The sequence below is a fragment of the Mesoplodon mirus genome (genome assembly GCF_964341445.2).
Source record: "Mesoplodon mirus genome assembly, chromosome: 1".
Lineage (NCBI taxonomy): Eukaryota > Metazoa > Chordata > Mammalia > Artiodactyla > Ziphiidae > Mesoplodon > Mesoplodon mirus.
In genome coordinates, this window is record NC_138976.1 from 2,369,892 (window position 1) to 2,382,492 (window position 12,601).

The following is a 12,601-nucleotide window of genomic DNA, read 5'->3' on the forward strand; positions in this document are numbered from 1 at the left end:
ACATCAAAAAAAAATAAAATCCCTAGGAAGAAACCTGACTAAGGTGGTGAAAGACTTGCACGCTGAGAACTATAAAACATTGCCTAAAGAAATGAAAGTTCTTTCATTACACAAATAAATGGAAAGACATCTCATGTCCTCAAGATATCAATGCTACCCAAACGATCTACAGATTCAATACAATCTCTATCAAAATCCCAATGGCATTTTTTTGCAGAAATAGAAAAATTCACCTTAACAGTCATATGGGTGACCTCGAATAGCCAAACAATCCTGGAAAAGAACAAGGCTGAAAGACTCACTTCCTGATTTCAAAAGTTATTACAAAGCTACCACATCAAAACAGCGTGGTACAGCATAAAATCAGACAAACAAATCAACGGAATAGAAAAGAGAGCCCAGAAATAAACCCTCATGTAAATGCCCAGTGACCCTTAACAAGGGATCCAAGACTGTTCCGTGGGGAAAGGACAGTCTCTTCAACAAATAGTGATGGAAAAACTGAACTTTATCTTACACCATATATAAACATTAACTCAAACTGGATTAAAGACCTAAATTTGAGACCTCAGACTGTAAAACCCCTAGAAGAAAACATAGAGGAAATCTTCGTGACACTGGACTTGGCAGTGATTTCTCGAATATGATACAAAAAGCACAGGCAACAAAAAGCAAAAATAATTAAATGGGACTCCAGCAAACGTAAAAATTTCTGTGCATCAAAGGACACAGCCAACAGTGAGAAGGCAACCTACAGAATGGGAGAAAACATTTACAAATCATGTATCCGATAAAGGGTTAATATCCAGACTATATAAAGAACTCCTACAGCTCAGCAAAAACAAAACAACCTGATTAAGAAATGAATTAAGAACGTGAATAGACGTTTCACCAAAGATGATATACAAATGGCCAACAAGCATATGAAAAGATGGGCAATATCACTAAACATTAGGGAAATGTAAATGAAAACCACAATGAAATATGATTTCAAACCCATTAGCATGGCTCCTATTTGAAAGAAAACACAGAAAATAATCAGTGTTGGTGAGAATGTGAAGGAATTGGAACCCTTAGGGCACAGTTGGGGGGGTTGTAAAATAGTGTAACTGTTAGGAAAAACAGTATGGTGATTCCTCAAAAAATTAAAAATAGAACTACCATATGTCCAGCAATCCCACTTCTGGGTACATATGCAAAAGAACTGAAGGGTAGAGAAGGAGCTGGTCTGGTCATGTGCGTCCCGGGCAACAAGCATCCTGTTATCAGCAGACAAACTTAGCTCTGCAAATAAATGCTGGAACAGGACCTTGTGTGAGGCCCTGCCGGGAGCAATGCCCTTTTCTGCTTGGCCCAGCTGGGGTGACCACTCAGGAATCAACAGGGCTTGGCCAGTGCCCATCTTTGCAGTGGCCACTGTGCTTCTGGCCAGCTGGCCCACAAAGGAAGAAATTGCTTCTAAAGCCAGAAAGAGCCACCTGCCAGCTGGGCCCCCTGGGAGGCTCAGACTCCTGGGCTGTGGAACGGAGACCCTAGAGGACCCCTGAGTGAGAAGAGATCTTGCTGGGGTGGGGAGGCAGACCCGCCAAGCCCCAAACACCTGGGTGAACGTCCTTACTTCTATGCAGTGCTTCTCCATTCCAAATTGGCTCAAGGACCCTCTCCTTTTGGAAGGTTCTGGGTTTCAGACCCCTCCACCAGGACATGTGGGGCCCTGTAGAAAGTTCTGCGGGATGCTACGGGTCCCCAAGGGTGAGAGGATTCTCCCCTCTGCCCATCGCCTGTTTCATTCAGGCCACTAGGGTGGCAATGAGATGGTCAGCAGGGTGTGGTGTGGGGGAGTTTTCCCATCTTGAGGCTGAGCAGCGTCCCCATCAACCTGGGCTGCATCAGGCTTAAGGCTTATTTTCCCCAGAAGGACAAGGTTGGAATCCGGAACACGAGTCACGAGATGCCCCGAGCCCCAACCCGGGGCTCTGCACACAGTGCGTGGTCAGTAATGTCTGTGGTCCCACACGGGGTCACCTGCCCCAGACACAGATGGCAAGCCCAGCAAGATGAAGCTTCTAGCTACCCATTCCACAAACACCTGTGCTCAAACATCCCATGGGACCCTGGCATGCCCCCAGGCTCTGGACCCTCCATAGCACTCAGGATGCTGCCTGGTCCTCCCGGCACTCACACCTGACACAGGGCAGGTGAGGGCCAGCCACCCACCAGAGCAGGCACCACAGTGGCTGAGAGCGTGGGCTGGGGTGCCACATACCTACTGGGTTTAAATGAGTCACAAACGTTGCATCCCTGGCGACTGACATCCCTCTGAGTCTGCTTCTGCAAATCCTGGCTGACAATAGAGCTCATGACTGCCCATGGGAGCAGTCAACAGAACTGTCACTATAGAGCCCCAGGCAGGAGGCTAGCTACTCAGAGAGGTGGGTGCCCCTGGCACGCCCATTTTACAGATAAGGAAAGTGGGGCTCAGGGAGGTCGAGCCACTTGCCCAAGGCCCAGTGATGTCCTAGAAAATGTTCAACAATCAAATCTTGGGGGGCACGGGGTTGTTCTGTAGCATTTACCACTTTCTATGGCATAAATACTCCTACTACAGCTGATTGCAAGCTACCAATGGTTTAAGCACCCCTTGCTAATTTTCCTACAGATTTAACCCTCAGCTCTCACGAGCCAGTATGAGCTCTTCCCAAGACGCTCGGAGGACTCACAGTAGTAAGTCAGAGCTAGGAGTCAACACCATAAGATCCTCCCTCCCTGCCCTACACTGACTCACTGGAATATTTTTGTGGGGAGGGAATCTGTTCAGGTTTCAGTAAACTGGATTTGGGGGCTGGGTGCCATGTTGGTGCGTCAGTGAACTTCCTGCCAGCCCTCCGTGGGGAGGACTAAAATCAGGGTAGTGCTGGGTGCCCACCCCAGCTTGGATCCAAGGCCACACGAGTGCCCCAGGCAGGAGCGCCCATGTCACTCCTGTGGGATGTTTGGCCACGGGCAACATCAGAACAAGCCTGGAGTAGCCTCCCTGGGCAGACACCACAGGAAGGCTTGAGCAGATGTGCCCACAGACATGGGCCCAAGCTCTCTCAAATCACATTAGCTCGTGGTGATTTTACCTGTTTCCGGAGAGTCTGGGTGTGTATCAGCACCCCTGGCTCACTGGGCACATCGTCCAAACTCAGTCACCCCTTAAATAAGTGAGGATCTCAGGGGCTCCCGAGGCAGGGTATAGGCAGGGATCAGAGTATGTGCAGCCCCCTGCAGGGGCCTAGAGCCCTGAATCCACAGGAGAGGGAAGAAGCCAGTTGGCAGTAGGTTTAAAAGATCTTCATTTTTCAAATCCTCTGGACATCCCAAGACACCCTTGATTCCAAAAACATCCTGCAGTGGGCGTGTGCAATCTCTCCTAGGAGTCTGGTCCAGTGGGCTAGTTTAGGGTGGTGTTGGTAGTTCTGGTGAAGGTGGTCTGGTGATGGTGGTGGTGATGATAATGATGGTGATGGTGATGGGGGGGATGGTGATTGGAAACCAATTTTCAAAGATTCAGAATAAATAAAAGGTGTGATGCTCAAACCACACTTCACAAACTTGGCCGTCTCAGAGGATCAAAAAAAGAGCCACAGATTCCAAGCAGGTGGTAAATACTATGGACCACCCCCAGAAAAAGGCCCCGTCTGCACCTACAGACAACGGCAGAGGCTGCACGACCAGAACATCCTTGCAGAAAAAGGATGGGGTTCTGCCCTGGAGGAGCTTCCAGAATCTCTGAAGCACACCCCCGGGAGTCCCTCTAAGCCACCCAACCTCATTCCAGCCACACTTTGTCCTTATACTTTCATGGCAAGAAGCTGTCACTGCCCCCCACGGGACACCCCTGAATAGTGGCCTCGGCCACCATGTCTCTCAGCTACACACCACCCCCGGCTCTTTAGGACAGAGGTGAATTTGCATAAGTTGTGCAAAGCGACTTTTTAGGCGACGGCTAAAACCCAGTTGGCAAACACAGGCTCCGTGAAGGTATGGGCATCCCGCCTCTGTCTGTACAACGCGTGGGGGTGGGAGAATGTTCCATCCCAGACTAATTGAATCTGAATGGTGCCACAGCAAGGACACACACAGTCAGGAAAAGAAATTCAATTTCCTTTTGACCTGCAATTAATTTTCAGAAAAAAATCGCTTTATCACCTTGCCTAAAGATGAGCTTCTAGCCCAGCACCTTATGCTTTCAGAAGGGGTCCCCGTCCTTGGTTGAGTCAGGAAGACACCGCGTCTCCCCTGGGAACCAGGCCAGGAGCAGGCTTTCACTGGGAACCTCGCTGGCCTTGAGGACATCCGCTCAGCTGGCTGCCAAGGGGACAACTCCCGCCCCCTGCTCTTCCTCTAGGAATGCAAGGATCTTGCAAGCCTGGGGCTGGTCCAAGCATCGCAGAATTATTGCAAAACAACGGCACTGCTCCGCTGAGGATACTGCTTGGCTGGTGGCACTGCTCAGCCATGATCGCCCGCCCGTGCATTTGCCGTGAGTGCGGGTAACTGTGGGCAGCGGCGGGGTCCTGCTCACCCACCCTCGGTCAGGACCTGTGGTTCTGGGCTCTGACCCTCAGCATTCCGCGTGTCCCTCGTGACCCGGAGGCCTTCCCAATGACTCAGACACACATATTCCTCTCCTGCATCTGGTTGGCTGGCATCCAATTATCTCCCATAAAGACTTGGCCCCGAGCTCCGGGCCCAGCATCGCAACATTGATGGAAGTGGTGTCAACACATGCTGATATTATTTAGGAGAATATGAAATTCCCCCTGGATCCAGAGAGCATGCAGGATATCTGGACAGACTTACAGGATGGGCCAGAAAAGATTTTGGTCATTGTCTAAACTTTGTGCTACAGATGGGGAAACTGAGACCCAGAGAGGTGGTCCCACAGAGGCCGGGGCAGGACGAGAAGCCAGACCTGCTGGCCCCCAGCTCTGCTGGGCACTGAGGTGATGGTGCTCCCAGACCCCCGGATCCTGGGCTGACCCGGTTCCCACCCGCCCCACCTGCCTGTGAGGCCACCTCGGGTGGGGGCCAGGGCAGTGGCCAGCCCCAGGTCCCATGGCCCAAGTCCTGCTGGCAGCTGACTTCCCCATCCCTCTTGCTGGCCAGTGGATGGGAAGGCCTTTGTGCCCCTGGCTTGGACCATCTGGGAACTTGTGGCTTGGGTCACTGTGAGGTCAGCAAAAACCGTAACGTTGGCACAAAGGAGCCAGAGCCTGGCCTGTGGGGCCCTCAGGAGAAGGCACAGTTGCCAAGGCAGGACGGGATTCCTCCTGCGAACGTCTTCCTGGGACCCTCTTCACCCCCATGTCAGCTGCTGAGCAGGGGCGGCTCCTCTCACCTCCCAGGTCCTCTCTCTAACGCAGGCTGGGCTAGGGCTGCAGCGTCCTTCCCGTCCCCCAACCTCAACTAGGCTGTGAGCCTGCAGAGGGCCAGGCCCGTGTCTTCCATCCCAGAGCCCTGATCGGGCAGGCTCCTAGCCAACATGTCCAGAATTATTTCTAGGGAGAGTGCTGGGGAGCTCAGCATTGGGATAGAACCTTCAGTTTAGGAGGGATGCTGGGCTAGAACTCAGCTGGGTGTCCAAATTGGCCGCATATGAGCCGATGGGCCAAATCCCTTAGGTAGCGACTGGCCTTGGAAAGCTCTGTGCTTCTCCCTGACCCTGCCCCAAAGGCCTAGGGGACAGAAAATACCAAATGACTGCTGAACGGGCAGGAAGGCTGGGACCACGTCCCTGGGACGCCTCTGTCTCTGGGTTCTGGTTCTGAGGAACGTGTCACAGGTCAATAATCAGAGTCATAAAAGGCCCACCATCGAGGGAAGCCCGTCACAGGGCTATTCCCAGGAGAAAAAACAGCCCAACCAAATGTCCTGCTTACGGAGAGGATGACACGACGTTCAAAGTGGTTCTCAGACAGTATTTCAAGGAACAGGAAAGCTATCACAACAACTTAGTAAGAGAATAAAGCCGAATGTGCAAACTATGTATATGGGATGATCTTGCTTCTGTTTTAAAATTTACAGGCAGAGATTAGGGAAAGAAGATGGAAGGAAATACACTGTCAACCTTGGCTTTCTCTCTGGTGGAATTAGAGGGGGTTTTGTTTGTTCTTATTTTACTAATATTCCCTATTTATAGTGAAACAGCCCATCAACTCTTCAGGCAGACTCTGTGGCAGGTGAGAAAGGGAAGACTCAGAGAGGTCAAGGGTCACGCCCAAAGGGGTCATGTCAGTGGTGAGGTCTGCACCCAGGCCCTGCACACTGTGTACTGTGGTTGGAAACAGAGAAACGAGCAATAAGGTGCTTTTGACTAAACCAGTAAGCCAATTCCAGAGGAGGCGGTGCAGAGAAGCAGCCTGTGTGTATCCTGCACCCCATGTCTCCCACCCTGTGGCCCCCGACCTGTGCCTGTTACCCCAAGCAGGAGTTCATCCTGGAGTCTGGCCTCTGCTTCCACCGGCCAGAGCCCTGGCCCAGCCCGGCTCCTGGAGGCCAAGGTGCAGCCAGACGGCCGTGGGCCAGGCCTGGGGCGGCAGCCAGGCCCGGAAAGGGCCAGCCCCCATTGCAGCCCACTGTCCAAGACTAAGGCCCAGGTGCCTCGCTGGAGCGACCCTTGGCTGGCAGGGGAAGCGCTCCCCCCTGGTCTTCTCCCACACAAACCCCGGAACCGCACACGGGCTGAGCCAACGCCAAGCTCCCAGCTCCCCCTCCCACTTCACAAGTCAGAACGCTGCCCCAGACGGGGCTGGGCGCTGCACGGACCCCACGGGGGCCGAGAGGGCCAGAGCTGCAGTCGGCGCAGGCCAGATGCCACTGTGGCCTGGCGTGGAGCTGTGCCATTCTCTCAAAACGCACGCCCTCTCTGGTCCCGGCAGGCAGCTTTGTACCAAGCAGGCAGGAAGCAAGCTAGACAGAGACATCCCCAGTTTCCTGCCCCCCAGCACAGCCCCCAGAGAGGGAAGGCAGACCAGAGCCGGGCCAGCGCTCCTCAGCTCTGCAGAGCTGCTTTTATCTGGTTTCTCCTGGCAGCCTCCTTTCTGATGTCATTGAAACATTGTTTACTTACTAACGGGACCCAGATTCCTCCGACCTCCAGCCCCTCTGCAGGCCAGGATCACAAACATCCCTTAGCACTTTCCCCCCAAAACCCCCCAGAGGAACATGAAGGAAGCAGAAGGGGGGAAAGTGCCCCCAACTCCGGCTGTCTGTCCACCCACCCCCTCCTTAAGGCCACCTCCGTGTTACTGACACATATTCATGCACTTTTTATGTTTCATTAGCTGGTGGGTGGGGGCACCTGGGCAGTCCATCCAACTTCTGTGAGCTCAATTCAGGGAAACATCCGTCCTGGGGGTAACATTTCCTACATCGGGAGCTGCTGTAAGACCTCGTTCAATGCACCTGGCCGTGACTGCACCCCTGCTAACAGGGCAATCACAGAGCAGCACCTCCTCCCCCGCCATGGCAGTTCTGCCTCTGGGGACGCGTGGTCACGTCTGGACACATTTTTGGTTGTCACATCCGGGGGTGCTCCTGGCATCAAGTGGGTGAAGGCCAGGGACGCTGCTCCACACACTGCGATGCCCGGGATGCGCCCCCTACCCCGCCAGAATATCTGTTCCAAAATGTCATCGATAGTGCTGAGGCTGAGAAGCCCATGCTAGGACCTTCCACGCTGCCATGAGTGTTAAGTGGGACAGTACTCATGAGTCACATGCTTTGAACAGTGCCTGGTGCCTTGCGAGCCCTCGGCTGACAGCGGCTGAGGTTACTCTGACCGCCTGTTCCTCACCCTGCCCTCGGGAAGTCAGGGTGGAGATCATGATGCTCATTTTCCAAAAAGGACACCACGGCCCAGGAGTAGGGCCTGACCAGAGCTGGAACCGGGACCCCGGCCCCAGGGTCTCTGAGGACATTGAGCCCGCTGCAGCCCTGATACTGTCCATGGTCTCAGAAGCTTCCGGTCCTGACACCCGACCTTCTGGAGCTGGGGGATGGGCAGGGGGTGCTCCCCGGGGCCTGGCGGTGCACCCCGAGCAGCCCCTCCCCCCTCCCGCAATGCAGGGGGCTGGGAAGGGGGAACACTCCAGAGGACCAGCCGCCTCCTCAGGACATGCAGACCTCTGGAGCAGCGTAATTGCTTGGCTGGCCCCAGCGCTGTCATCTCCAAGGAGGTGCAGGAAATGCCCTGATCTGGGAGGGCATGCCCTTGCCTCTGAGGAGGGGACCCTGGGGGCAGCAGAAGCTTGGGACTGCGCCCCTCAGCGTGCACCAGACACTGGGTGGGGCACGGGTGATACCCGACTTTGACCCCCGTTCCTCGTCTGAGGCCCTAACAGCCTGTGGGCAGGACATGTGGCCCCCACTTCACAGTAGGGAACCAGGGTCCAGGGAGGTCCACAGACGTGCCCAAGGGCACACGACTCCCAAGCCCCGGGTTTGTCCCCTTGCAGCTGCTGCCCCCTACAGCCCAGGGGACAGCGGCCGGGTGGTACCTACCAGGTGCCCGGCGGCTCTCACCAGCTTGTGAGTGAAGAGCGGGAAGGCCTCATTGCTCAGGTCTGCATCGAGCACGTCCTGGAGAATGGCCCGGCTGTGAGCGAGAACAAGGGTGGTCAGTCAGTCGGTCAACAAACACCTGCCCAGCCCCGCTGGGTGCGTGGCCCGGGCTGGAGAGGCACTGGGGACACAGCAGTGAGGGGGACGAGGCCCTGTCCTCACAGAGCAGACCGCCAACAAACATGCTATTAATAAAACACACCCCAAATCCAGTCAGATGAGAAAGGCACCTTCCTCAGGAACAGTGACAGGAACAGCCAAGCCCTGGGCAGAGACAGGACTCAGAGATGAGTGCTCACAAGCTCTCCTTTCTCAGATGGGGGAACCAAGGCCTGGGGCAGTTATCTAACCAGCTAACGCCCCTCATGCCACAGGCCCCCGAGGGCAGGGCCCGCCCTCCTCACCTCTCCTGCCCTGCCGGCCCGGCAGTCTGGCTCTCAGGCTGGATGGGTTACCTGAGACCTCTCGGTGTCCATGGAAACCTTCAGTTCCTGGGCGCCGTGCCCCTTGCCTCCCTCCAGGACTTAGTTGACTCTTGCTCCCCTGCATGTTTCCACCGGGTGCCCTGGCCCCAGTTTAAACTTTTGTTATCCTTCAGGTCTGGGTGCATCTGTCACCTCCTACAAGAAGCCCTCCCTGATTCCCTGAGTCTGGGTCAGGTTCCTGCCCCCCCCACCCCACACTGCCCCCGGTCTGAGCTCACAGCCCTGATATGTCTCCTGCCAGGGTACCTCTCACACTGGTTGTATTGATACTTGCCCCCACTGAACCAGGAGCTCCGTGCCAATAGGGCCCCTATGCCTGGCACAGAGAGGGCAACTGGTAAATAGGGCTGATTGGAAATGGGCTGGCTTTGCACTGCAGGGCCAGCTCGCCATTGGCAGGAGACAGCCCCACCATTCCTGCCTCGCAGGGGTCCCAGCCAGCGCCCAGAAACGCTTCTGACGCCAATCCCCAGCCCCATGGTGCCGGGAGCTGCCCGCCCACGCCTGCCCAAGGTGCCCAGCGTGCTGCAGTGTGTCAAGATCCTTATGTAACAGCCCGGCGCCCACGTGCTGCCAGCCCCGGAGAAGCCACACCCAGTCCTTAAGAAGCCCGTCCTCTCTGCGGCCCTGGGTGGACGGGGCCAGGGCTGCTCCCTGGTCTTCCCAGCAGGGGAAGGAGGAAGGAGGCTGGAGCTGCCACCCGGGGCCAGCGTGGCCTTAGCAGTGCCAGGGGTACCCCAGCTTGGGCAGCAAGCTGGGCAGGCAGGTCTGCCAAGCACGGGCCGGGGTGCAGGAGGCTGTCCCTCTGCCAAGGGGCAGCAGGTAGCACTGGAGGGCACCGGCTCCAGTCAGAGACCAGGTTCAGGTCCTGCTTCCTTCACTCACTCCCACCCCAACCTCGCCTCGGTCCCCTCGTCCACTCCATGAAGACAGCGATGCCACCTCACGGGGCCCTTGTGAGGGGGGCAGCCGCCAGAAAGCACAAGCCAAGCACCGTGGCATTAACAACTACAATGGCGATCACTGTCCCCCGCCGGGTCTCCCCTAGTCACGTGTGGCCTCTTGAGCTTAAGTTAATTAAGGTAAAAAATTCTGTCTCACTGCCACATTTCAAGGCCTCAATGGCCACATACAGCTTAGTGGCTACTGTACTGGACCACCAATTACGGAATGTTTCCAGAAAGTTCTATCGGTCGGCAGGTCATACAGCATCTCCCATGGTCCAGGTGCCGCGCCGAATGCTTTCCACATAACAACTCAGAAAGTTTAGCCCTTATCAGTGGTGCTGGTAACATTATTATTCAAGCAAGAAACTTTGGGTTATTTTTGAAAGGGCGAGGACAATCTGGGGGAGAAAGTTAAGAAGTTACCAGCAGGAGGAGAGCTTGTCTTCCTGCCCTGGCAGCCGTCACTTGCCACCCTCCTTGAGCAGCTTCTAATGAGGCTGGAAGAGGCTGGCCTGTCTTCCCGGGGCCACACCTTGATCTGTCTGTCTGGTACACCCTCCCTCCCCTGCCCACTCACCCCCACCACCAAACCAAAAATAGCCCACTCCCTGTCCAAGGTCGCAGCGGCAATGAAGCTGTGAGGCTTCCGAGGATGGCCTTGAGCTCAGAAGGCCAGGACGCCCACCCCCATTCAGCCCAGAGATGCGGAGGTCAGGCTCACCTGGGGAGAGGAACCCCCAACACTGGACCCGTTGACCACCTGGACATGGCTCATCACTCCCTGCTCAGAATCCCTGCTTCACCTGGCCCCTGAGGCTCCTCACATCTGCCGGCCTCCTACTCCCTGGCCCAGAATCAGAGACCCCGTTAAAGCCTTTCTTCTGCTCAGTTCCCTCTCCTGGAGGAGCAGCCTCTGCACCTGTAGGCTCTTGCCTCCACTGCCCTCTGAGCACGTCTCCTGTGGCCCTGGCCTCACTGCTTTTCCTCCTGCCACAGGGCCTTTGCACCTGCTGCCTCCTCTGCCTGAAACACTGTCCCTTCAGAGAGCTCCAAGCCTTGACCCCTCATTTCCCGCAGTGTCCCCTCCAAGGGCCCCCTAATAAATATTGGTTTTCATGAGAAGCCTGAAGTCCAACACTTGATGGTTAAGGTACACAACCAGCCGTGATTCAGAGAGCACGTACCATGTGTCTGCCGTGTGTCTCTGTGCGAGATGGTGCACACGCAAGGGCCAGCTACAACTCCGCCCGGGAGGGGAGGTCTGCCAGTCCAGGACCCAGCTGGGGTGCTGCAGGCTTGGTCAGCTCCAAAGAACCAGGGAAAATGGACCCTGTGGCGGGGTCTGAGTGCACTGGCTGGGGATTCTGGCATGACCCTGGGCTGACAGGGATGTCCCGTGGACACGGCCGTGCTTCATCTAAGCATCAGCTTTGGGATAACCTGGCTGGAGGTGCACCGTCCTCTCTTCTTCACCAATAAGAATAAAAATACTTCTAACCACCTCAAAGGGCTACGATCAGGATTGGAGGAGATGTTGGCACATCCCAGGCACCTGATTGGTCGATGTTAACACTCTGTGCTTCCCCTCTTATCCCCCATCCCCCAGTCCCCTCTCCGAAGCGCAGCCAGAGGGACCTTTCCAACGTGCACAGCTGCTCAGGTGCCCCTTTGCCTAAGACCGTCCCGTGGCTCCAAGCACAAGCTAGAATCCGAGGGCTTTCCAGGAGCTGATTCCTCACGGGTGGGAACACAGCTCAGTAAACGCTCATAGAATGAATTAAGGAGTGAATGATCGTCTGTAGACCTAGGCATTGGAGGTGTGTAGGGAGAAGCAGGCGACCTCTTGGTGTAGAGCATTATATTCTGAGCCCAGGTAGCACGTGGAACCCCAGTCTGGCTCTGCCCACTTAGAGATGGCGTACAGGATTCTTAGTCTGTATCAGCTGTCCAGAGACACCCTCGTTGGCCCTTCCGTGACCACTGAATCCTCACATCCTGATTCACAGTAAGGTTCAGTCTGAGTCTTTTATTAAGGACTTTTCTGTATTCTAGTGCTTCGAAAAGCATCTTTCTGGTGTGGCCTCTCTGAGGTCGCTGGCACGCTGAGCTTACTGACCACAATGTCCCATTCTGAAGCAGTAAGTGGCTCTGCCCCGGGCCCCAGATAGAGGGCCGAGGGCCCAGGTCCCAGGTGCACCCAGGTGCCTGGCTCCCCGTCCTCTCCTCACCTGGCTGGGCCCTGAACGCTGAGCAGGCCCAGGTCCTCGGAGCTGTCGACAAGCTGGCACCGGAACCTCCCATCCTGCAGCACCGTGGTGATGTGGGACCAGTTGTGCTGGGCCACGGCCCCGCCCACGGCCAGGTAGTAGCCGTCCCCTGGAGGAGAAGCACAGGACTCAGCGCAGGACTGCGGGATGGAGGAGGCGGGGCAGAGGGCGTGGCCCAAGGCCTCCGTGGAGAAAACAAACGCTCTTTCCTTGAAAGGGAACGACAAAGGCCCAAGCGATGGGGACACTCCCGAGGGACCCTGGGTTCTCATCACCCGTAGGACGGAATGTG

General features: G+C 55.7%; 1 protein-coding gene across 2 annotated transcripts in view; it reads right to left on the reverse strand.

Moving 5' to 3' along the window:
* SARDH (sarcosine dehydrogenase) overlaps nucleotides 1-12,601 on the reverse strand; it is a 63,296-nt gene that overhangs the window by 10,800 nt on the left and 39,895 nt on the right. For both annotated transcript variants that reach the window (XM_082612217.1, XM_082612216.1), the window contains exons 17-18: nucleotides 12,271-12,418; nucleotides 8,551-8,644 (exon numbers count right to left, since the gene is read on the reverse strand). In XM_082612217.1, coding sequence (XP_082468343.1) covers nucleotides 8,551-8,644; nucleotides 12,271-12,418 — 242 coding nt within the window. The remainder of the gene's footprint in view (nucleotides 1-8,550; nucleotides 8,645-12,270; nucleotides 12,419-12,601) is intronic.